This window comes from Phoxinus phoxinus (assembly GCF_949152265.1).
Source record: "Phoxinus phoxinus genome assembly, chromosome: 15".
Lineage (NCBI taxonomy): Eukaryota > Metazoa > Chordata > Actinopteri > Cypriniformes > Leuciscidae > Phoxinus > Phoxinus phoxinus.
The window spans coordinates 25,318,228-25,339,089 of record NC_136890.1 but is presented as its reverse complement, the minus strand read 5'-3'; the positions used below and the strand labels follow the sequence as shown (position 1 = coordinate 25,339,089).

Genomic DNA, 20,862 nt, shown 5'->3' with positions numbered 1-20,862 from the left:
TAAATCGCCAGTAGATAAATCCAAACTACAAAATAACACGTTTTGCAAAACATTTATTTTAGGAGCATGGCATTTTTGAGCATATAATAGAATTATGTGAAACCATTCTAGACACTGCAAGGAGGCAACAGAAATCCCTAAATTGCCTTTACCACTCTTACAAAATCAACATTTACCAATAAAATCCACATACATAAGGTAACATTTGCATAAAAATGAGAAAAATATCTTAAGTGATTAATAAAATACAGCATTTAACCACATAATACAAGAACGTTATCCCTGATTGGTGGCATATAATTTTATTAACATAAAAAAAGAAATCAATACTGCAATAAACTATGGCAATAACAGTGATAACCAGTTCTAAATCTTTCATTCATAGATAGATAGATAGATAGATAGATAGATAGATAGATAGATAGATAGATAGATAGATAGATAGATAGATAGATAGATAGATAGATAGATAGATAGATAGATAGATAGATAGATAGATAGATAGATAGATGGATAGATGGATAGATGGATAGATGGATAGATGGATGGATGGACGGATAGATGGACGGATAGATGGACGGATAGATGGACGGATAGATGGATAAATGGATAGATATTTTCAGAATTCAAGCTAAACATCAATCAAACATCAATGGGCAGCTTGCATACAAAAAGCCACAATATATTTACACTATTGTAAAATAGTGTTTAAGTAATGTGTCACTGTTTTAATGATTACAAAGCAATAATCGAAGAACTTTCATGCAGAAAAATGTTATCTAAAGAAATATAATTGATTATCATTATTGCTTTTTAAAAACTTTCATCATAATATTTTCCCTTGAGGGAGTGCAGCACCCTAAAACCTAAAAGCATTTCACAGTTTCACACATCACTTTCAGCCTCCAAATATGTTCGTTCTGTCCCTTGAATTACAAGAAGGACAGTTTAATTTTTGTGCGGACGTGGTCTCGCTTGAGCTCTCTTTCCCTGAGATAGGCCTGCAGCTTGTCTGTTGAAAAACAGACCACAGAGTCGCTGTGTTTGGAGGGAGGACGGTCTCCTTGTATCCAGGGGTTTTGGAGGCACTCTGCAGCTGTTGGTCTTGCCCTGATGAAACATGGAGCCACATCAAAAACTGCCCACAGTACGTCCACATACTAACAGATTCAGTGTGAAACAGACTATAGTGCAATTTCCATATTTAATCTGACATTAAAATCATATTTTGCCTGAAGTTTAGAAGCAGGATATATTTAACAATTGTTTTTCTTAGGTCTATTGATGGAAAGTCATAAATATAATAATACATTTTTTATCTTATTAGCTTTCTGCCATTCCATCAGCATCATCAAAATATGACATGAAATCTCATATACTGCTTATTTTTTTATATCCAAATAACAGACAATGAATCTTACCAGGCTTTGTTGTTCATGGTGTTCTTCATGAAGTTGATGGCTCCCTCTGAGAGACCTGGGTAACAACGACTGAACTGGATCTTTCCTTTTTTGATGTTTCGATCCCTCTCCCAATTTAAATCAGCATGAAAGGGACTGTCTGCACTCAACCTACAAGGGGAAAGTAAAGAACATTGAGGAAATCAGTCGACAATGGCTGAACAATAAGGATGCCCTAATGGCCATGTCACTAATCCTTATACGGTTACAGTTTTACTGAATGAAAGTACTTACATTATAAAAGCCAAAACACCAACAGCCCAGATATCAGTTTCGGGTCCAACTCCTTGTCCATCTAAGATTTCAGGAGCTTTAGGGAGGACAATATAAACTAACAAACAGAACAGAAAATATTTTTGCATAAACTAAATTGGTTTGTTTTTGATAAGATACTTGACACTTTTTCTTTAAAGATGCCGAAAAGCTGAGAAAATGTATAACACAGATACATTACCACTTTAAAGTTTGAGGGTAGTAAGATTTTTTCAAAGAAAAAAAAGAAAATGTGTACTTTTATTCAGCAAGGATACATTAAATTGATCAAAAGTAAGAGTAAAGACTTTTATCATGCTAAAATATCTATTTCAAATAAATGCAGTTCTTTTGAACGTTGTATTCATCAGAGAATCCTGAATGTATGTATCACAAAAATGTATCACATTTTCTATCAAAAATATTAAGCAAGTACAACTGTTTTCAACAATGATGATAATAATAAGAAATGTTTCTTCAGCAAATCAGCATATTAGAATGATTTCTGAAGGGTCATGTGACACTGGAGTAATGATCCCGAAAATTCAGCTTTGCCATCACAGGAATAAATTACATTTGAAAATATATTAGAATAGGAAACAGTTATTTGGAGCTGTATATTTGATAATATTACTGTTTTTACTGTATAAGTGATCAAATAAATGCACCCCTGGTGAGAGAAGAAACTTCTTTCAAAAACATTTAAAAATATTCCCGACCCCGAACCTTTAAATAGTGTATAATGATTGAATCAAAGCAAAGTTTTGAAGTGATGTGAACATTTCTAGAAATAGATTTACCTTTATTATCTGTCATTTCTTTGATGTGTTCGATGTTCAGCGCCTGTCCTGGAGTGAAGGGCTGAGCGGAGCCCAAATCAACAATCTTCACTACATTTTGGCCTGTCACAAGCATGTTGTCTGACTTTAGGTCCAGGTGTACAATGCGTCGGCTGTGCAGGTAATCCACAGCGCTCAGAATCTGCTCTAGTAGGTCTGTCACGTGCGTTTCTGAATATAGATTCCTGTATACCATCAAGAGTAAATGGTAAGGCCGTTTCTTTCAACACCGACTGTTATAGATATTGATTTTCACTAGTATCTTTAATGATATAATTGAGCAGAACACTTGAAGTAGTATTATTCCTCTCACCTTTCTGCGAGGTTAGAAAGAAGCTCTCGTCCTGAGCACAGCTCCTCTATAAGCACCAGGCAGGTGGGGGTGAGGATGGCCGACTGCAGCTGGACGATCCGAGGGTGACTCAGCCGGCGAAGCAGTTGATATTCCCTCAAAACCAATTGCCTCTGCTCTGGTCTGTAGTGGGTCATCTTAGCTGCCAACATCTGAGAGCTGCGACTATCCTCACACTGCGTTACCACACTGAAACGGCCTCTGTCAAATGAAACAAGATTGATTGTGTTGATTTACTTACTTGTTGTCACTGTCTCTTTGGCATCAATAATTATGTCTTAGTAAATGTAGTTAATGTTAATTTGCAACATAATGGCGGATTGTAAATAATGTTAATAAAAGGATTGTAAATAATGGCAATCAATGTTCTGTAAGCAATTCAAATTTCTTTTGCAGTTTAAATACAATTGACCCTTCGCAGGGTGCTTGATTGACAGGTGATCTGACCAATCATACTTTGCCATCCGCCATTTTGTCTGACAAAGCAGTCAGGAGAGTTAGTAGATTAACATGGGAGGATTTGAACTTGAAAAACGGAGTGTACTGACGCCTTTCCGCGGTTAAAACAACATTCCTTCTTATGTTCATTCATGTTTATTTGATGCTATAAATTAACTAGAAGGAAGAGATGATCGATTCACGAGCAGCATTAACTGATGCTCTACAGTGATCTGTCAGACACATTAAAGAGCCACAAAACGGTATTTATTGTTTAATATTTTTTTTAAATGACCAAATTTGAAAGGTGAGACTTTGTTTAATATGTTTAATATCAAAAGTAACCGAAAAGTAACCTGGTCTGTCCTGTCTGTCAGTGCGTTGTCAGTGTCCTCTCTGCTCCGCGATGTATTTTTCACTGCGTGAGAACATGGTGTGGTGTGAGAGCGGCGTAGCTTGTCGGACATAGCGACAGTAACTAAGGGGGCGGGTTAATTGGCGAACGGTCAATTAAGGCTTATTCACACTGTCCCATCAAAAACCAACAGGGTTAAAACACACTAATCTAACTAAACCCAACTACAACTTTGGAAGTGTTTGGTGGGTCAATGTGATCTAGTGGTTCTCAACCAGGGGGCCGGGGCCCACTAGGGGGCCTCAGCAAACTTCCAAGGGGGCTTCAAGATGACTTAAAATAAGGCATGAAAATGAGCTAAAACAACAAAAAATGTCTTATTTCTTATTATTTTGTTATTTTTATAATGAATATTCATCCTTCTAGTTATGCCAAGCTGCAAAATATTTTATTGGGTAGAAATTGTGATTGAGGGGGGCCTTCAAATATTGTTATAGGCAATGGGTGGGCCTTGAAGCCAAAAAGGTTGAGATCATCAAGAAGCTGCATATGTTTAAATGCATATATAAATGTGCAGTCAAGTACAGTACCTGTTGATTTCAGACAGGAATTTATAAGACTTCTCAGTGCCAAGACCTCCAGGTACAGTGACCTTTGACCCAATAGATTCCATCTGAATGAGAGGATTGTGAGACTCTGCAAAAATAAAATAAAAATATTATTCCACCCTGATTTTAATTTCTTAAGTAAACAGTCTAATATGAATCTGTTAAAATTCACATTCCATTTATTATAATAGAGAGATTGCATTATATTTAAAGATGTTAATTTACAAACACAAAGGTTGACGGTTCAATCCAAAGTGTGTGAGTGACCCAGAAACATTTACAGAGATCTCATTTAGGGTGTGATAATAAATTGTAAGTCACTTTGGATAAAAATAAGAATTATTTTCAGAATGTTGTACCTTCATAAGGCGTGGCCATAAAAGCAGGTGGTGAAGGGTCACTGAAAGGTGCCAACCCTGTCTTGGTGTTATATGACACTCTGAATATATATCCCGGTCCTCTCGGAAGGGCATTAGCAGTGAAACAGCTGTCTGTGACATTCTCTGACAATGTTCTCCACTCCCCACCTAATATAAAAGAGAATAAATTATTTAGGAGGATTCATGAAAAAAACAAAAACATGCTGAAATACAATACAAATGCTCATAATGCAGAATGAGTTTGATTTTAATCTCTTTTACGGAGTCTTTAAAATGTATTCTTACCATTTACACTATACTGAATAAAATATTTGACAAGGTCTTTGGACGGCACAGGTTTCCAGAACACAAGAGCTCCACCCACTGCTAGCTGAATGACATCTGGCCTGGATGGTTTGACTGGACTTTCTGGTAGAACATTAAACAACTATTTTATGAACATTAAACAACTTAAGAAAATAAACTACCATTCAAACTTTTGGAATCAGTTTTTCTATTTTTGAAAGAAAGCATGGAATGATTTCTGAAGGATCATGTGACACTGAAGACTGGAGTAATCGCTGCTGAAAATTCAGATCACAGGAATAAATGACATAAACACAGCATTGGATAGCATACAAAACTTCTTTCAAAAACTTTACCCCAAACCACAAACTTTTAAATAGTAGTGTATCTACTGCGATATATTTATATGGAAAAGTTTAGTGTTTTTTTTTTTTTTTACATTGTGCATGTTGGAATTAATGATACACAACAAATTATTAAATGCAAATGACCAAATCAGCCCAACAAACATTACCTTTGGTTTTCTTAAATATCGGCACTTTCAGCGAGAACAATTTGGACTTCTTCTGAGGACTTTCCGATGAAGTGGCAGCAGGAACTGGGGCAGGGAGAGTCCTTTTCTCTGGCATGACAGGTGAAGGATTCTTCACAGTTGGTCCTGCTAGAAAGAGTTTGAGATGTAATTATTACACACAATCAAATGATTTTTTGACAACTGAACAGTGAAGTATCTGCTATTCGATATTATAAGTCTGTTAGTTAAAGCATTAAAAGTAGCCTACCACCTTTCTTCTTCTCTACGTCATCATTGCTGCTTTGTCGGGTGAACAGTTTCGTAATGCTAGATGCTGAAGCTCGCATCTTCTTCCTCAGGGTTAGAAGAGGGGTCTTGGGCTGTGAGGATGCTCCTTCTGCTTGTTTCTTTTCCAAGCCCTCTAGCTGAGGAGAAGAATGGCTAGCCCACGAGTGCTTGCGGAAGATCTTTATGAATCCAGGCTTGGAAGATTTCCCACTCGGGGGCTTGTCTTGTAGAGCTGGGGCTGAGGCATATCTTTGAAGCACCTCTTTGCTTTCTCTGCCTGCAACCGTAGCCTGGACAGGAACTGCCGAGGAGCTTCTTCTCAAAGGAATGTCGCTCTTATGGCGCATCTCATTTAATCCAGAACTTGAACTGTTGGTTCGCCGTCTTGGCGGGGCTTGCGGGATGTCTTGCCGAAGAGATCTCATAACGCTCTCCATGTCATCATCCTCAGAGTCCTGTAGAAGAGAGCATGGAGATGTTTTTCCAGAGGATCCAGCGATCAAGATCTCACTGTGGTGGTGTTTGTGAGAGAGTTCTTCATATGAGCCTACCCTGCTAGATGCCTCTGAACCGTGGTCAAGCGAGCATGCTAGCGATGATAGCTGTGAGCCATCCACGCTCTCCTCATCACGTGCTGCTTCTGTTTCCATGATCTGCAATTGGATGTCATCCTCACTTGAACTTTTCAAGACTGGCTGATGTCCTTCTTCGAGCTCATGGACCTGTGCTCTCACCTTCCTCATAACAACTGGGCTCTTTTTCGACAAAAACGCAGAGCGACGGAAGAGTTTCCTTCTCACTTGGACTTCTTCAGTTTTTGCCTCCTCTTCGTCAGTGGTGTCCGGTTTCTGGCTAACTTCGACATCATGCTTGTCTTCTCCCAGCACGATTGAAGCTGGAGAGCGTTGCATGCACACATCTAAAGATCTGCTTCTTCTCTGGGTGTGTATGTTTGGATGGGCAGCACTCACTCCACTATCAAACGAGCTGGACTTGAGCATAGACGATTGCATTGATCCTCTTCTTTGGTTACGATTAGCTTCTAAGTCTGGGGAATCTTCAACATACTCTATTAGGGGCTCGTTCAACCTGCCGGAGAGGCTGGCACGGAGGGGTTTACGGCCACGCTCTTGCTTTTTAGCTTGGATTTTATCCCTAAGTGTCATGTGACGAGCAGATATGGGTGAGAGCTGCTCGGAGCTGCAGTAAAAAGTGCTCTTGATGAGGCTATGACGTGGTATGGGAGGCTCACCAGCCAATTCTTCATCTTCCTCAGAGAGGTGAAGAGAGGGGCTTCTGTCCCTTTGCTCCAAGCTTATCGGCTCTGGTGATGGTGAGTTCATGGGAATCACCAGCGGGCCACTGTGAGCTCTGTCCTTACCAATACGCACATCTTCCTCATCCCGTTTTAAAATTGTGGGCGTCTTTGACACATGAGCGTAGGGGTCATATTCATCCTCTTCTTCCAAATCATCTTCATCCTCCTGGCTCGCTTGCTGGAAGAAGTCCCAGGCATCAGCCTCATCATAATCTGAAGAGGATCCACTACTTAGCGAGGTGCTGCTGGGCTCCTGGGACTCCTTTGCAGCTGTTATCGAAACATCACGCAGAGGAGCCTCCAGTAACTCTGGGATCGGTCTCAGAGTCAGAACCGAGCCGAGACATGTTAAAGAACGCTGAAAAAAAAGGGAAGAAGCATGGAAAAGAGTAGGAAGACATGAAAGAAGAACATTTTCCTGGACAATCAGTAGCAGAGGAGATTATTTAAAATCGTACCTGCCATTTTCTTCTTGAAATAAAAGATTTTACATTTTTAGTATTTATGTCCTCTGGTTCTTCATCTTCATAATAGCCCTAAAAATAATTACATTTATAATTTAGACTGACACAAAATTGTATTTGTGCACTGATGGTATCTGATGGTCAGATGGTTATCTGATGGTATGGATATATATGAAACCACCTACCTGAAACCACTCGTGACTCAAACACTCAGATGCAGATGGTCTCATTCTGTGAAGGTGGAACAAAATAACTTTTATCAACTGTTGCTCACAAAAACAAATACACCCATTTAAACAGATCTTACTCCGGGTCTGGCTGTAGAACCCTATGTAGGAAGTCCTGTGCCTCCACACTTCTGCTTGTGATCTCAGGAGTGTCCCAGTACAGCAAACCCTCTGCGACCTTCATCAGTGTGGCACGGTCGTTCTCACCGAAGAAAGGACAGTGGCATGTTAAGCTTCCCAAAAAAACCAAAAAAAAACACATTATTTTCTACCTATATATATATATATATATATATATATATATATTTTTTTTATTATTTTTTTTATTTATAGCCACATAAAATTGCAGCAAACCTAAACAGAAAATATCTGCTGGCTACATGCCTTCAATGCACTTACCATAAGTAAGTAACCACACCAAGAGACCTGAAACAAATAAGATATTATTCACCAAGAAGTAAAAGACAGAACTGCATTTCTGATACATGACAAATTCTGTTCACACAATTTGCAACAAGCCACAAAATGTAATACCAGATATCAGTGGCTACTGTCACAGGTTCTTGGTGGACAATTTCTGGAGCAACAAATTCTGGTGTCCCAAACACACTGTACTGATGTCTGGAGTTGTCGATTTCCTGGCAGAATCCAAAGTCACAGATTTTGATGTCTTCTCTAGCAGGGGACACCATTAGGATATTGTCTGTCTGCAGAGTAAAGATTTTTTTTTAAGTTAGACAGAATTTAATAAGGATGACCACAGGTCAGAAGATGTCTTTACCATAGACACCAACAGAAAATGAATGCCACTCAAAACAAATATTATAAAGTATAATAGCTTACTTTGATATCAAGATGTAGAATGTTCATACTGTGTATATATCCAATGCCCTCCAGAACCTGCTGAATATATAACTGAACCTAAAAACAATTAATGATCATTATAACTTTTGGTTTATTTCTATGTGAAAGTGTGACTGAAATTCAATGAATTATCAATATTACCTCCCTCTCTGTAACCGATCCCTTTAAAAACAAATGATCTAGTAACCCCTGTGTAGAACATCTGTGGGAGGGAAAAAAGTTACATATTCAATATATTCGATTCAATTAATGATTTCTACAAAGCAAAATGATAATTATTGACTAATTTAAAAAAAGTATGAAAACTTGAACCTACAATTCTACAACCAACACCAGGGTGCGTCTTGTGGAGAAAAAGTCCAGGAGGCATGCGAGTCTGCGGTGAGCAAGACGGGACAGTAGGTCTCTCTCCTGGAACGCTCTGGTCCGAGTGCTGCTTCTGAGTGGAAGGAACTTGGCAGCAAAACATTCGCCACTCGCCCTATGTGTTACTTTTTTAACCACTCCAAAGGTGCCCCTGGTTATCCACAAAAAAGCAGATAAATGTTAATAAGTTATGTAGCGAATGTCATAAAACAAATCAAATTATACATTAACCATTACATTTGTAACCCTGGACCACAAAACCAGTCACATCGGTACATTTTTGGAAATTGAGCTTTATACATAATCTTTTCATTGATGTATGGTTTGTTAGGATATGACAATATTTGGCTGAGATACAACTCTTAGAAAATCTGGAATCTAAGGGTACAAAAAATCGAAACATTGAGAAAATCGCCTTTAAAGTTGTCCATTTATGTTCGCGATTGTGCTGCATTCACTCACAAAAATAAATGTTTGATATATTTACGGTAGGAAATTTACAAAATATCTTTATGGAACATGATCTTTACTCAATATCCTAATGATTTTTGGCATAAAAGAAAAATAATTTTGACCCATACAATGTATTGTTGGCTATTGCCACAAATATAGCCTTGCGACTTGTGACTGGTTTTGTGATCCAGGGTCACATTTGACAAAAAAAAAAATTATGTTAAATTACATGAACCTCAGTTCAAGATTTAGTTGGTTTTCATTATAAATCAGTGGGCTTTTAATACCTTGATTGAGGATATTACCTTCCTATTTCTTCATAAACTTCATATACAGAATGTAGTTTCCGTCTTTTTCCAAACTCCACTTCTTTCTCCTCCTCAATTTCATCTAGACCTGAAAAGGAAATTTTAATTTCATTTAAATGTACTTTAACACACTATTAGTTCCACATTCCACTACTGCTTCCACATTTCAAAATACGGCAACACATATTTAGGATTTGTAAAGATAAAATGGAAGGAAATAATAAATCTCTACAACTCACCTGTATCAACACAGAGTTTAGCGTGGCAAGATGCTTGTCCTGTACTGTTGCTAGCTATACAAGTGTAGGTGCCACAATCCTCCGTTTGAGTATCCAGCAAAGTGAGAGAGCAACGTGCACTACTTTGGACTATTTCTGTGTACTCGTTGGATGAGATTTCCTTGTCATCCTGCAGGAAACCAAATATGTGCATTCTACTAAGTAAATACAAGTTAAGGTTTATTGTGTTTCCATCCCAAAATAATTATTTCAGTATGCATTGTTACTATTTTGTTCTCATAATACCTTAAACCATTGAATGTCTGGGGTGGGTTGGCCAGTAATAATAGCAGAGAACGTCGCAGCCTGACCAGGCCGGATTGTCAGGTTTTCAATGGCCACTTGCACAGCTGGAGGCTCTATGAAAATAAATGGATTGACAAATTTCTCAAGTGATCATTTTTCACACAAATTGTTTAAAAAAAACACATACAGTCTTTACCAGTCAGAAACTCCTCTGTGTTTGAGTAAAAGTATTCCTCAGGATCCATGGGTCCCTCTAACTGTGCTGCCTGGACCTGCATCTCCACATCATCCTGTTCTTCAAGAGTGTGTTTATCTTCAACGCCAGCAGCAGGTCTTCAGAAGCACACATTTTGCCACAAGACATTAAAACTTTGAGATTATCAATTCACCTGAATTTCACTGCCTTTATGTATAGTTTATGTATAGATGTTGTACACTATGGTTCTTTTAAGCAATGTTGACAGCCCACAGATAACACAGAGTTTATGCAAACTCACAGTTCAGGGTATCCAGGCTGAAAGAGTATATGAAACAGGTTCTTCACAAAGGAACTGGACCAACCTTCTGATTGGGGCTCTATTTGAAAACAATTAGGCAGTCAAACTTTCTCAATTTGATTTTACATACACTAACATTCAAAGGTTTGGGGTCAATATGATTTTTTAAAATAAATGAATACTTTTATTCAGCAAGGAAGCATTAAATTGATAAAAGGTTATCAAAGGTCACCATGGTTTCCACATAAAAAACTTAAATGTTTAACACTGATAATAATAAAGAAATAAGTAAGTAAATATAAGTAAATAAATAATAAAACATAACTGTACTTTTATCAATAATACAACGGTACTTTTATAAATAATGCAACTTAATAATGCAACCTAAAATAATTCTAGAATGTAAAATCTTAAAATTGATTTTAAAAAAAGTTAATTGATCACCAAGATCTGTGGTGGAACAGTCAGCTTCAGGGACATTTGTTTGCAGTTCTTCTCTAAACTCAATTGTGAAATAACAAAATCACTTACCGTGAATATGGCAGGTATAAAACAGCGCAAGAAGTGTCACTGCCTTTCCCAACCAGTGTTTTAAGTCACAGATCACATGTATAGACAGTCACATTGCCTCACAGGAAGTGCAAAGGGCCACTTGGCCCTATCTGCAGCCAGGCTTGAGTCTTAGCACATAACCAGCTTTGAAGATGGACGTGACATGTTAGCAGCGCATGCACTGACGACGAGGAAACTGTGAGAACATGTATATAAACAGAAATGTGGAATGGACAAGGAGAAGAACAGAGACAGAGAGAAAGGAGAAAGGGAGAGGACCATGCATGCAAAATGTTGTGGCATCTTTGTGAAGACACTTACATGATGATTTTGATCAGATCTTTAGTCTCCTGCTCTGTGACTAAAAAGGAAATGGGATGGAAAGTGTGGTGTTAAGCAGGATATGGAAATGCACATGAGACAAGTGTTCAAAAGCTGCTTATGAACCACTTAAAGTATGTGGCATAAATTAAAACATATGACCACATAGGTATGATATAGTAAAGAATGCATTAAAAATTATATGATATATGAAGTACCATGCAGTTTCATTTAAACTCAAATGAATTAAAGACAACTAAAATTAAACAAACCATACTGTTCAAAGTTTGGGGTCAGTAACACTTGTTTTTTATGGGTTTATTTATATATATATAAAAAATAAATTAATACTTTTGTTCAGCAAGGACAAATGTAAATGCGTTCCTTCTACTCATCAATGAATCCTGAACAAAGTATCACTGTTTCCACAAAAGTATTAAGCAGCAAAACCGTTTTCAACATTAATAATAAGAAATAATAAGAAAATTAGATAATAATAAGAGAATTTATTAAGCACCAAATTAGCATTTTAGTATGATTTTTGCAGGATCATGTGACACTGAAGACTTTGTAATACTATTTTAAAATAATACCGTTTTTGCTGGGGTTTTTTATCAAATAAATATAGCCTTGGTTTAGATTAAGAGAATTCAAAAACATTAAAAAAATTCTTACCAACCTCAAACTTTTAAATAGTAGTGTATATGTACACTAAAAATTGTATATTATAATGTAAGTAGATGTTTCCAATGACATAATACAATGGTCACGCCTCATATGACGATGGTCGATGATGTATTTGACAGTTTGAGTGATCCCATCAAATGTTTGTTCCAGACCAAGAAGCTACTGAATATGGGAAACAGCACAGCATTATTAAACATATGATTTTATGTATGATTCTATTCTACAGAGCTAGTTGTTAGAGTGAAATGGACATTTAGAAGATCTGGAGTTTCAGTGACGAAACATGAGGAATGGTTGGGAACGAGTGCAGTTGGAGGTGACTGTGGTATGTGCTCCTTCAAAGCCAATGCAGGTATTCTCTGCCTTAAATAGTAATTGCTGTTCACCTTCTCCTTCGTCCTACCTGGAGCTGGGGTGGTTTGTGATTGTTTTTGGGTGCTGACCGTCACAGCTAATGGTGCTGGAGGGCAAAGTTCAGCTTTACACTTGGCACTGCCCACTTCATTCAGTAGCTGTGTGATAAACACAAAGAAATAGTATTGGGATTCATATATGATACGAATAACTCATTGAAAAGTAGTAAAAGACTGGTACCTCACACTGGTATTGACCCAGATCTGCCTCTTCCGCTGTCTTTATGGTGAGAATGAGAATTCCTGTCTGGACATCAGATTGAATCTGATGTTTCCTGGTGTTTTCAAGTTGAACGCCATCCTTAAACCACCTGTACATATAGATTGTGTAGGCTCTTTTATTACCATATACGCCATTACATTAATTTGAGTGGATGAAACCAGTTTTACCTTATGGACGGTAAAAGAGCAGATTGTGTGGAGCACTTGAACTGCATATCTTGTCCCTTTACAAGCACTGAGTTCTGTAGTCTTGTTGTGAAACTTGGAGGCACTTTTTGAAACAAAAACAACATGCTTTTATTTCATTTTTGGTGACAAATATTTTTTTTAAATGTTTGGGATCAGAAAGATGTATTCATATTTTTGATAGAAGCCTCTTAATGCTCAGTAAGGCTGCATTTATTTGATCAAAATACAATAAAAAACAGCAACATGCAATTTATTCCTGTGATGGCAAAGCTAAATTTTCAGCATCATTACTTCAGTCTTACAGAGTCACATGATCCTTCAGAAATTGGTGCTCAAGAAACATGTCTTATTATTATTGACGTTGAAAGCTTTTTTTGCTGCTTAATATTTTTGTGGAAACAGGGATACATTTATTAAGATTGTTTTGATTAATTTACAAAAGAATATCAGTTTAACAGTTCAAAAGAACAGCATTTTAAAGAGATCTTTTGTAACAATGTAAAAGTCTTTGCTCTCACTTTTGATCAAATACTGCATCCCTGCTGAATAAAAGTTTTAATTTCTTATTTTTTTTAAATCATACTGATCCCAAACTTTTGAACAGTATTGCATATGCAAGTCATATGAATGGAAATACATGCAAAAACTAGAAAAGCATGGCGATAATAACCATTTCGCAAAAACATACCATCAATCATGATATTAGCCAGAGTGCTTGCGTTCCCTGCAGGATTGGTTGCATAACACATGTATTGACCTGAGTCCACCACTGTGACGCCAGTCAGTACAAGATAACAAGCACCCAACTGTCCTTCTGATGTAATGTGATGTTCGTTATCCTTCACAGGATGACCATCTGAGGAAAGCACATCAGCAGAACCCATTTATAAATTAAATGTAAACTGCCAATATTTATACACACACATACATAGTATTATTTACCTTTATACCACTTTATTACTGGTTTTGGTGTGCCAGTGACCTTGCAGACCAGTTTTACAGTTTGTCCAAGCTTTGCTGGATAGTTAGTAAGATGTTGCTCAAAGCACGGGGCACCTGCAAACATAAACAAAGAGGTGTGGAAAAAATGCAATAATTTCAAGAGGTCAAAACCGTGTGCTCTCCTGTGTCCTAACTTACTCCAAGCGGGCTGTTTGCTGCGCTGCTGCAGGTCTCTCAGATCTTTGAGCCAAGAGAGGCGGAGGAGGATTGATCGAGCTTGCAGAATAATTTTTCTCAGCATTCCCCGGTGCTCGTGCCAAAGACCAAATGACCTGTCATCTCCTTCCACTGTATCCTTTACATCAATATCACTCAACTGTGAAGAAAGCAAATGTATTTGGAATGGATGTGAAATGGACTGCAGTGATTAGCGCTGCCATGCTATACAAGATATTCCATATGCAGTGTACTTTACATGAGTCTTCAAATGCAAGGTAAACTTGAAATCTAGCTGTTTTCATTGGGATAGCATGTAGAATAGACTGTAAAACTTCTTCACTACTAAAATGCTGTACTAGTAAATGTATAGCTGATTAAACCTTCATTTTATTCTTGAATATGTAGGCCTCAGTGTATGTGCCAAGTTCTCTCTTTGGCTTGCAGAATACAATACAATCTTTGAAGAGAAAGACGTGGCGGTGATGTCCTCTCTGAGAGACTTTGACCTCAGGAATCTCCTCCCATACTGTAAAATGGCCCTGGAAAAAAAACCCACACACAACACTATCATTAGCAGAATGATACCTTCCAATTCTTACTCACACTTGTCATCTTGTCAACCTGCAAACAAAGAGGTTGCAAATATGATGAGGCAGTACCTGTCTAATCGGTTCTCCAAGCCCCTTGAGAGGTGCCGGGTAATTCTCAATCATGGACAGATGATGCAAGTTCTCGGCCCGCCAAGGCAAGCTGGAAACCATGGCAAAGGCATCCTCTAACAGGCAACAGTTCTGCTCGCTCTTTGCTTTGTTCCTGATAAGCTCCTAAAAAACACAAAAATGGAAGAGAATTACATGCTGTATTGAAAGCAATAATTATGGCTGATCTTTTTTGCTGTGTTTATACACACACTACCATTCAAAAGTTTGGGGTCAGTAAGACATTTTTTTGGGGGGGATAGAAATGGATACTTTTCTTTGCATCAACGGAACAAATTATATTTTAAAACATATTCAAATAGAAAACTTATTTTAAATTGTAATAATATTCAGCAGTATTATTGTTTTTTCTGTATTTTTTATAAAATAAATGCAGCCTTGGTGAGTATAAGAGACTTCTTCAAACATTAAATCATTACCAACTTATTTCTAAACATTTGAACGGTTGTAGAATATATATATATATAAATGTGTATGAAAGAAAATGATAAAGCTCTCACACCTTAAGTACATTCTTGTATGTTTGAATTCTTTCCATGGGTTTCTGCAAATACGTGCTAACATCAAAGACCTGGGAATCCAAATGTGCCAACTCTGTGTTTGCATATTGCTGGAACACAGTAGAAGAAGAATAGTTGTTTATTTACTTCACATCCTTTAATACAAGGAGCACTTTCTGCCAGACTGAAAACAGTATATCCTCTTGCCTTGAAGAAATGCTGTGTGTTTTTGTCTGAGATGCAGGCCTCAGCTTGGGGAAGGCCTGTAATGAACTGGAGATACATCTCAAAGTCTTGTGCATAACTGACAAAACACTGGGCTACATCATCATCTGAGAAGCACATCTCCAGCTTGGGGAGAATACAACTGTGATGGAGGAACAGTGGGACAAATAAGTTAAACCACATGGTATATTATAAACCAATATAATAGAATAGAATAGAATAGAATAGAATAGAATAGAATAGAATAGAATAGAATAGAATAGAATAGAATAGAATAGAGATGTCTTCACCATTCATGAAAATTTGCAATATCCCTGATATTACGGAATATGTATTCTTTTTGACTGAGGATGGTGAGAGGAACTTGAAAGCTTGTCTCTAAGTTCTGCAAAAAGTGCTCTACAAAGAAGTTGATCTCCTGCACAAAACTGTTCTCGCCATCAAGGAGTCCCTTGATCAACCGACTAGAAGTAAAAAAGAAAAAAGAAAAAAAAAGAAGATACAATTTAGATAGACAATTTAGCTTTTCACAAAACCTGCTAATAGAATAGACAAAAGACATTGATCTGTGCATGCTTTCCAGTGTTGTTTTTTTTAACAAAAACAGTAATTTAAATAAGGCTGAAGTTAAATACAACTGATGAAAAACCTAAACTTGAAATAGTTTAACAAATATTAGAAGTGTTGTCTTTGCAACTACCTGAAATAAATCTATTTTAAGTTGAAGTACTAAAATTACTACAACAAAAAAAAAATAATAATAAATATAATAAACTAAGAAAAATGACAAAAGCACAAAATTACAAAAACTTCAATGAAAATGAAAAAAACTGAAACCTGAAAATATAATATAAAATTATATATATAAAATAATAAAGATATATGAATACTATAATAGTAGGCATACTGCTCAAAATGTTAAAAATTACTATAATAGTATATAAAGAATACTAGCACTGCACATTCTCAAATTCACACTATTGTAATACTCTCTAGAGGTGTTTGATGAACTTCAGGTTAACATTGCCCCTGCCACACTAGAACTTTGTCTTTGAGTATTCTATTCAGTTCAGTTTACCTTTGAATCAAGCCATGCTCATCCTTTGTTAACATTGTTTTCCCTTTCTCAGGGGATTCTCCCTTTTCTGCTTCATGGGCCAATGAAAATATTTCCTTTGAGAAAACAAATCGAAAGATTATTAAAATAAATGTAACAACCTTTTACACCAATTCATTGCTATTTAAACTATATACACACACACACACACACACACACACACACACACACATTCACTCACCTTTGTCTTCTTTTCTAGGTACGCCGGGGATACCCAGCCCTGACGGGATGGTGTGATCTTGGTTGGCTTTGTACGGACAAGCCACCTCACAGGATGGGCCGAGTCCAGGACCTCCACAAATTGGCCTTCCTTTAGTACAAAAGCTTCTTTGTTTCCTCCCAGAGGATGACAATTGGTTTTGGCCACATAAATATCAAATATCTGCAGAATGTACTGTATATCAGTGTTTGTTTGTTGTGTTTACTTTCCACTTGTTCCTAAAGCAATATGACCATTTATTATTATTGTTAGTTTATTATTAAGAGGATGAGTTAATACCTCTCCTCTGTCCTCATCTCCATCTGATTCAGAGAATGACTCAGTATTTGCAGAGGACTTGTAGGAATGTAGGCGTTTGGGAGACGGTGTGTGACTCAGTGAATCGCAACCTATGCCAAATACAAACGCAACAATACAGAAGAGTACAGTATATTAAGCTTTTTAACATGCTCTTGAGTGCATATTATTTAATTATCTCTGGACTTTACTAAATGCCTTGCAGCACCAAGAGAACTGACCTTTCCCTTTCAGCTGGTCTGAAGTCTTTCGAGGTTGTAAACTAGCACTTTTTTCTTCTTCAGAAGTCTTAGTAGGAGCCTCATTTTTTGACTTCTCGGTCTCTTTTCCCCTGTTTGAAAACATTAATTTAAATACATTGCAAAGTATTATCCCAAAGTACAGAAAAGGGGAAAATTCTTCTACGCTGCCATTTTTCTTTATAATTAAGAGTCCTTGAAAGGTATTTACAATGTTAAACTTACCTAGATTGGTATTCAGTCTCAACATCAGGGGCTGTGTCATAATCTGAGTAACAGGATACTAGAGAGGGGACAGAATGACAAGAAACAAGCTCAGCTACTATTGATGTATACATACTGTATATCAGTTATCTGCAGATATTAAAGAGTTTATCGGCTTTGGTCAATATTAGCTATATTCGTCTGTTTTTATGTTAAGATTACTTTTGCAGTAGTCTAACACTTAGTTAATATTTAAGAAAAACTTTTTTAGCAAATCTGATATACATTTCTACTGTAAATAATGTTGTAATGCCTTAAATCATTTCAAATTAATGATTTTTGTTTTTAGTGTTTAACTTTTACTTTATTTAGAATTTTAATATCATTGCAGCCCTACTATTGCTACTATTATCTAGAATGATAAACACAACTCACTGGAGCTGACTGAAATTAGACTTCTCCTTTTCTCCTTGATCTTGCTGTAGGTGTCATCTGCCGGTAGATCATAGACGAGTCTCAATGACTCCTCTTCAGTGTTTAGGACTGGAGCAATCTCTTTCTCAGAGACAATTTCTGTATCTAATGTTTGTGCAGTCTGAATAGTTTGTGATGGCTTCTGAGATTTACCCACCATCACATTCCCATTGTAACTAATTGCTCCAAATTTGTTTGCAACTTCACATGTGTAGATTCCAGCATCTTTGTTTGTAACCCTGGAAATTTCCAGAAAACACCTACCATCTGCATTTTGGGTGATTTTGTACCTTTTCCCAGGCCTCAGATCTATTCCATCTTTAAGCCAGCGCATAGTGTCGATTTTACCTTCCACAACACACTCCAGGAATGCATTGCCACCAAGATCAAGATTCTGGTTCTTGAACACTTCTTTGAAGACTAGACGCATGTCTTTCCTAGTTTTGTAACCTTTGAAAGCAGCTTGTATCTTAATGGCAGCCTCACGTATCTCTGGCTCATCCTCAAAATCTATGTCTATACCAGGGCTGTCAACATTATCGTGCTCAACTCGAGAACACTTCTGCTTGCCAGTATCCACACTTGTGATCTGCTCTAGCGTCGTCTCCTCAGGTTGAATTACAGATGCCCCAGAAACATCTACTTTAATTACGACCTGCTTCACATTTTTCTGATCTCCATTATCTATGTGTGGTAAGTTCGGTTCAACTTTCGGTGACACCTTCTGCACATCCCTAAAGGACTCTGTTGTAGCTTTCTCTGCACAAATTATTTCTTCTTTGAATTTTTGGCTTGCAATGGCATTTTTTGTAGCTTTTTCTGTAACATGCTTTGGTACTTTTCCATGATGTTCATCCACAACTTGCTTGACATTTTTCAGATCTCCACTATCAATGTGGGGTAAATCTGTTTCACCTTCTAGTGAATCCCTCTGTACATCCTTAACGGTCAATGTTGTGGCTTTCTGGACAAGACGTATTTGCTCTTTGGGTTTCTGGCCTGTAATGGCAATGCTTGGTGCTTTTTCTTTAACATTCTTTGTTATTTTTACATGATGTTCATCCTTGGACTGAACCATTTCAATTTCTGGTCCCAATTCAGACTGGACATTTTGCTTCTCGTGCATTCCATTTTTATTTGGTTCCTTCTTTTCATTCATATTGACGGTATATTCATCAACCTCTGATGGCTTAGATATGGTGTCCACAATTAGCTCTTTCTTTGATTCCTTATTTACACTCGATTCCAATTTAATATACTCCATCCTTTCCTCTAAATTATATGGTTGTTCTTGAGATGCTTCAACGTGTTTGGCCGTTAACTCTTTAAAGACTGGAGGATCTAAGCCATAATCTGATATCTTTAAAGTGGTATCCACAGTTTGTTTTATGTCCATATCTCGATTCTTTGCTTCCAAAACATAGGGTTGCCTTTTGGTTTCAACATGTGGCTGGGAAACCTTCTCCTTAGAGAAAGATGGTGTTAGGTCAGCATGTTTTGATGTTATTTTGGTCTCCACAGTGCGCTCCATTACAACATCTTGTTTCTTGCCCTTCTTGTCAACAGTTGGATCTTTAACACTCTGGTTGTCTGCTTCAAAAACACTGTACTGGTCTTGGTGTGAAATATCTGGATGTGTGGCCTTACTCTTTGACCGTGGTGGAGGCTGGGGAACATTTCTGGGTGGTTCCTTGCTCTGATCATTTGTATCTATGGTTGAAGTTTTCTTCTGAACTTGCCCTGAGATCTTTTCATTGTTCTGGTCCACAGAAATCTTAGTAACCTCTTTGGATCCAGTGTCCACCACTTTTTTTCTTTGTTCTTGAGGCGCATCGGTTGTAAGAGAAGTAATTTTAGGTTCTTCCATGGTGCAACTAGACACATTAACCATTTTGGAACTCGTATCTTTTCCCTTTTGTCTCACCAATGATTTCCTCTTAACGTCCTGTTCATCTGTCAGTTTCTCACCGAGATCCTGGAAGTGAACCTCTGATGGCTCCAAGATAGAGATGTCTGATTCCTCAATGACCACAGCCTGTTTCTTATGCACGAGACCACTGCGTGTTTCTTCCATAATTTTTTGCCCTTTTGATCTTAGTGGGGCTTGAGGGATGTCTTTACTTCTAGGGGAAGCTTCTGGTGTAAATAATGGAAATGCAACATTACTTAATTATTTAGATTTTTAATTATTTTTAATTACTTACTTATTTTTAAAATATGGGAATACATGTACCTTTTATAACAAGAGAAGCTGTTGTCTCCATCCTTGCAGCACAGCATTTGTAGACACCACTGTCCTGACATTTTAGATCACGGATTTGAAGGTGTAATTCAGAGCCATCTTGTTTCATCTCATACTTGTTTCCTGGTTTTAGCAACACTGTTCCCTTTTTCCACTGCACAGGAACTCCAGGTTTAGAGAGCTCACAGGTCAAGAACGCCGTTTCACCTTCCTCAGCTTCAAGACTTTGAAGGATCTTGCAGAAGTATATAGGTTGCTCTGTACATGCAGAAGTAAAAAATATAAAGT

At 37.3% G+C, this 20,862-nt stretch overlaps 1 protein-coding gene across 1 annotated transcript in view; it reads right to left on the bottom strand.

Moving 5' to 3' along the window:
• Positions 1-36: 36 nt before the first annotated feature.
• The window catches only part of obscna (obscurin, cytoskeletal calmodulin and titin-interacting RhoGEF a), a 54,455-nt gene continuing 33,629 nt past the window's right edge, over positions 37-20,862 (bottom strand). Inside the window, exons 43-84 of the mRNA XM_079638023.1 lie at positions 20,566-20,832; positions 18,294-20,468; positions 17,880-17,937; positions 17,637-17,746; positions 17,398-17,507; positions 17,080-17,280; positions 16,860-16,954; positions 16,072-16,245; positions 15,764-15,923; positions 15,559-15,666; positions 14,997-15,161; positions 14,718-14,876; positions 14,317-14,494; positions 14,119-14,232; positions 13,865-14,032; positions 13,156-13,258; positions 12,947-13,076; positions 12,756-12,864; positions 10,793-10,871; positions 10,492-10,628; positions 10,296-10,408; positions 10,011-10,179; positions 9,769-9,859; positions 8,961-9,161; positions 8,786-8,846; positions 8,624-8,701; positions 8,315-8,487; positions 8,180-8,206; positions 7,861-8,013; positions 7,739-7,784; positions 7,548-7,625; positions 6,323-7,447; positions 5,752-6,226; positions 5,484-5,630; positions 4,970-5,092; positions 4,664-4,831; positions 4,287-4,392; positions 2,865-3,104; positions 2,513-2,736; positions 1,695-1,791; positions 1,422-1,571; positions 37-1,110 (exon numbers count right to left, since the gene is read on the bottom strand). Of these exons, the coding sequence (XP_079494149.1) occupies positions 933-1,110; positions 1,422-1,571; positions 1,695-1,791; positions 2,513-2,736; positions 2,865-3,104; positions 4,287-4,392; positions 4,664-4,831; positions 4,970-5,092; positions 5,484-5,630; positions 5,752-6,226; positions 6,323-7,447; positions 7,548-7,625; positions 7,739-7,784; positions 7,861-8,013; positions 8,180-8,206; positions 8,315-8,487; positions 8,624-8,701; positions 8,786-8,846; positions 8,961-9,161; positions 9,769-9,859; positions 10,011-10,179; positions 10,296-10,408; positions 10,492-10,628; positions 10,793-10,871; positions 12,756-12,864; positions 12,947-13,076; positions 13,156-13,258; positions 13,865-14,032; positions 14,119-14,232; positions 14,317-14,494; positions 14,718-14,876; positions 14,997-15,161; positions 15,559-15,666; positions 15,764-15,923; positions 16,072-16,245; positions 16,860-16,954; positions 17,080-17,280; positions 17,398-17,507; positions 17,637-17,746; positions 17,880-17,937; positions 18,294-20,468; positions 20,566-20,832 (9,023 nt within the window). The 3' untranslated portion in view covers positions 37-932. The remainder of the gene's footprint in view (positions 1,111-1,421; positions 1,572-1,694; positions 1,792-2,512; positions 2,737-2,864; positions 3,105-4,286; positions 4,393-4,663; positions 4,832-4,969; positions 5,093-5,483; positions 5,631-5,751; positions 6,227-6,322; positions 7,448-7,547; positions 7,626-7,738; positions 7,785-7,860; positions 8,014-8,179; positions 8,207-8,314; positions 8,488-8,623; positions 8,702-8,785; positions 8,847-8,960; positions 9,162-9,768; positions 9,860-10,010; positions 10,180-10,295; positions 10,409-10,491; positions 10,629-10,792; positions 10,872-12,755; positions 12,865-12,946; positions 13,077-13,155; positions 13,259-13,864; positions 14,033-14,118; positions 14,233-14,316; positions 14,495-14,717; positions 14,877-14,996; positions 15,162-15,558; positions 15,667-15,763; positions 15,924-16,071; positions 16,246-16,859; positions 16,955-17,079; positions 17,281-17,397; positions 17,508-17,636; positions 17,747-17,879; positions 17,938-18,293; positions 20,469-20,565; positions 20,833-20,862) is intronic.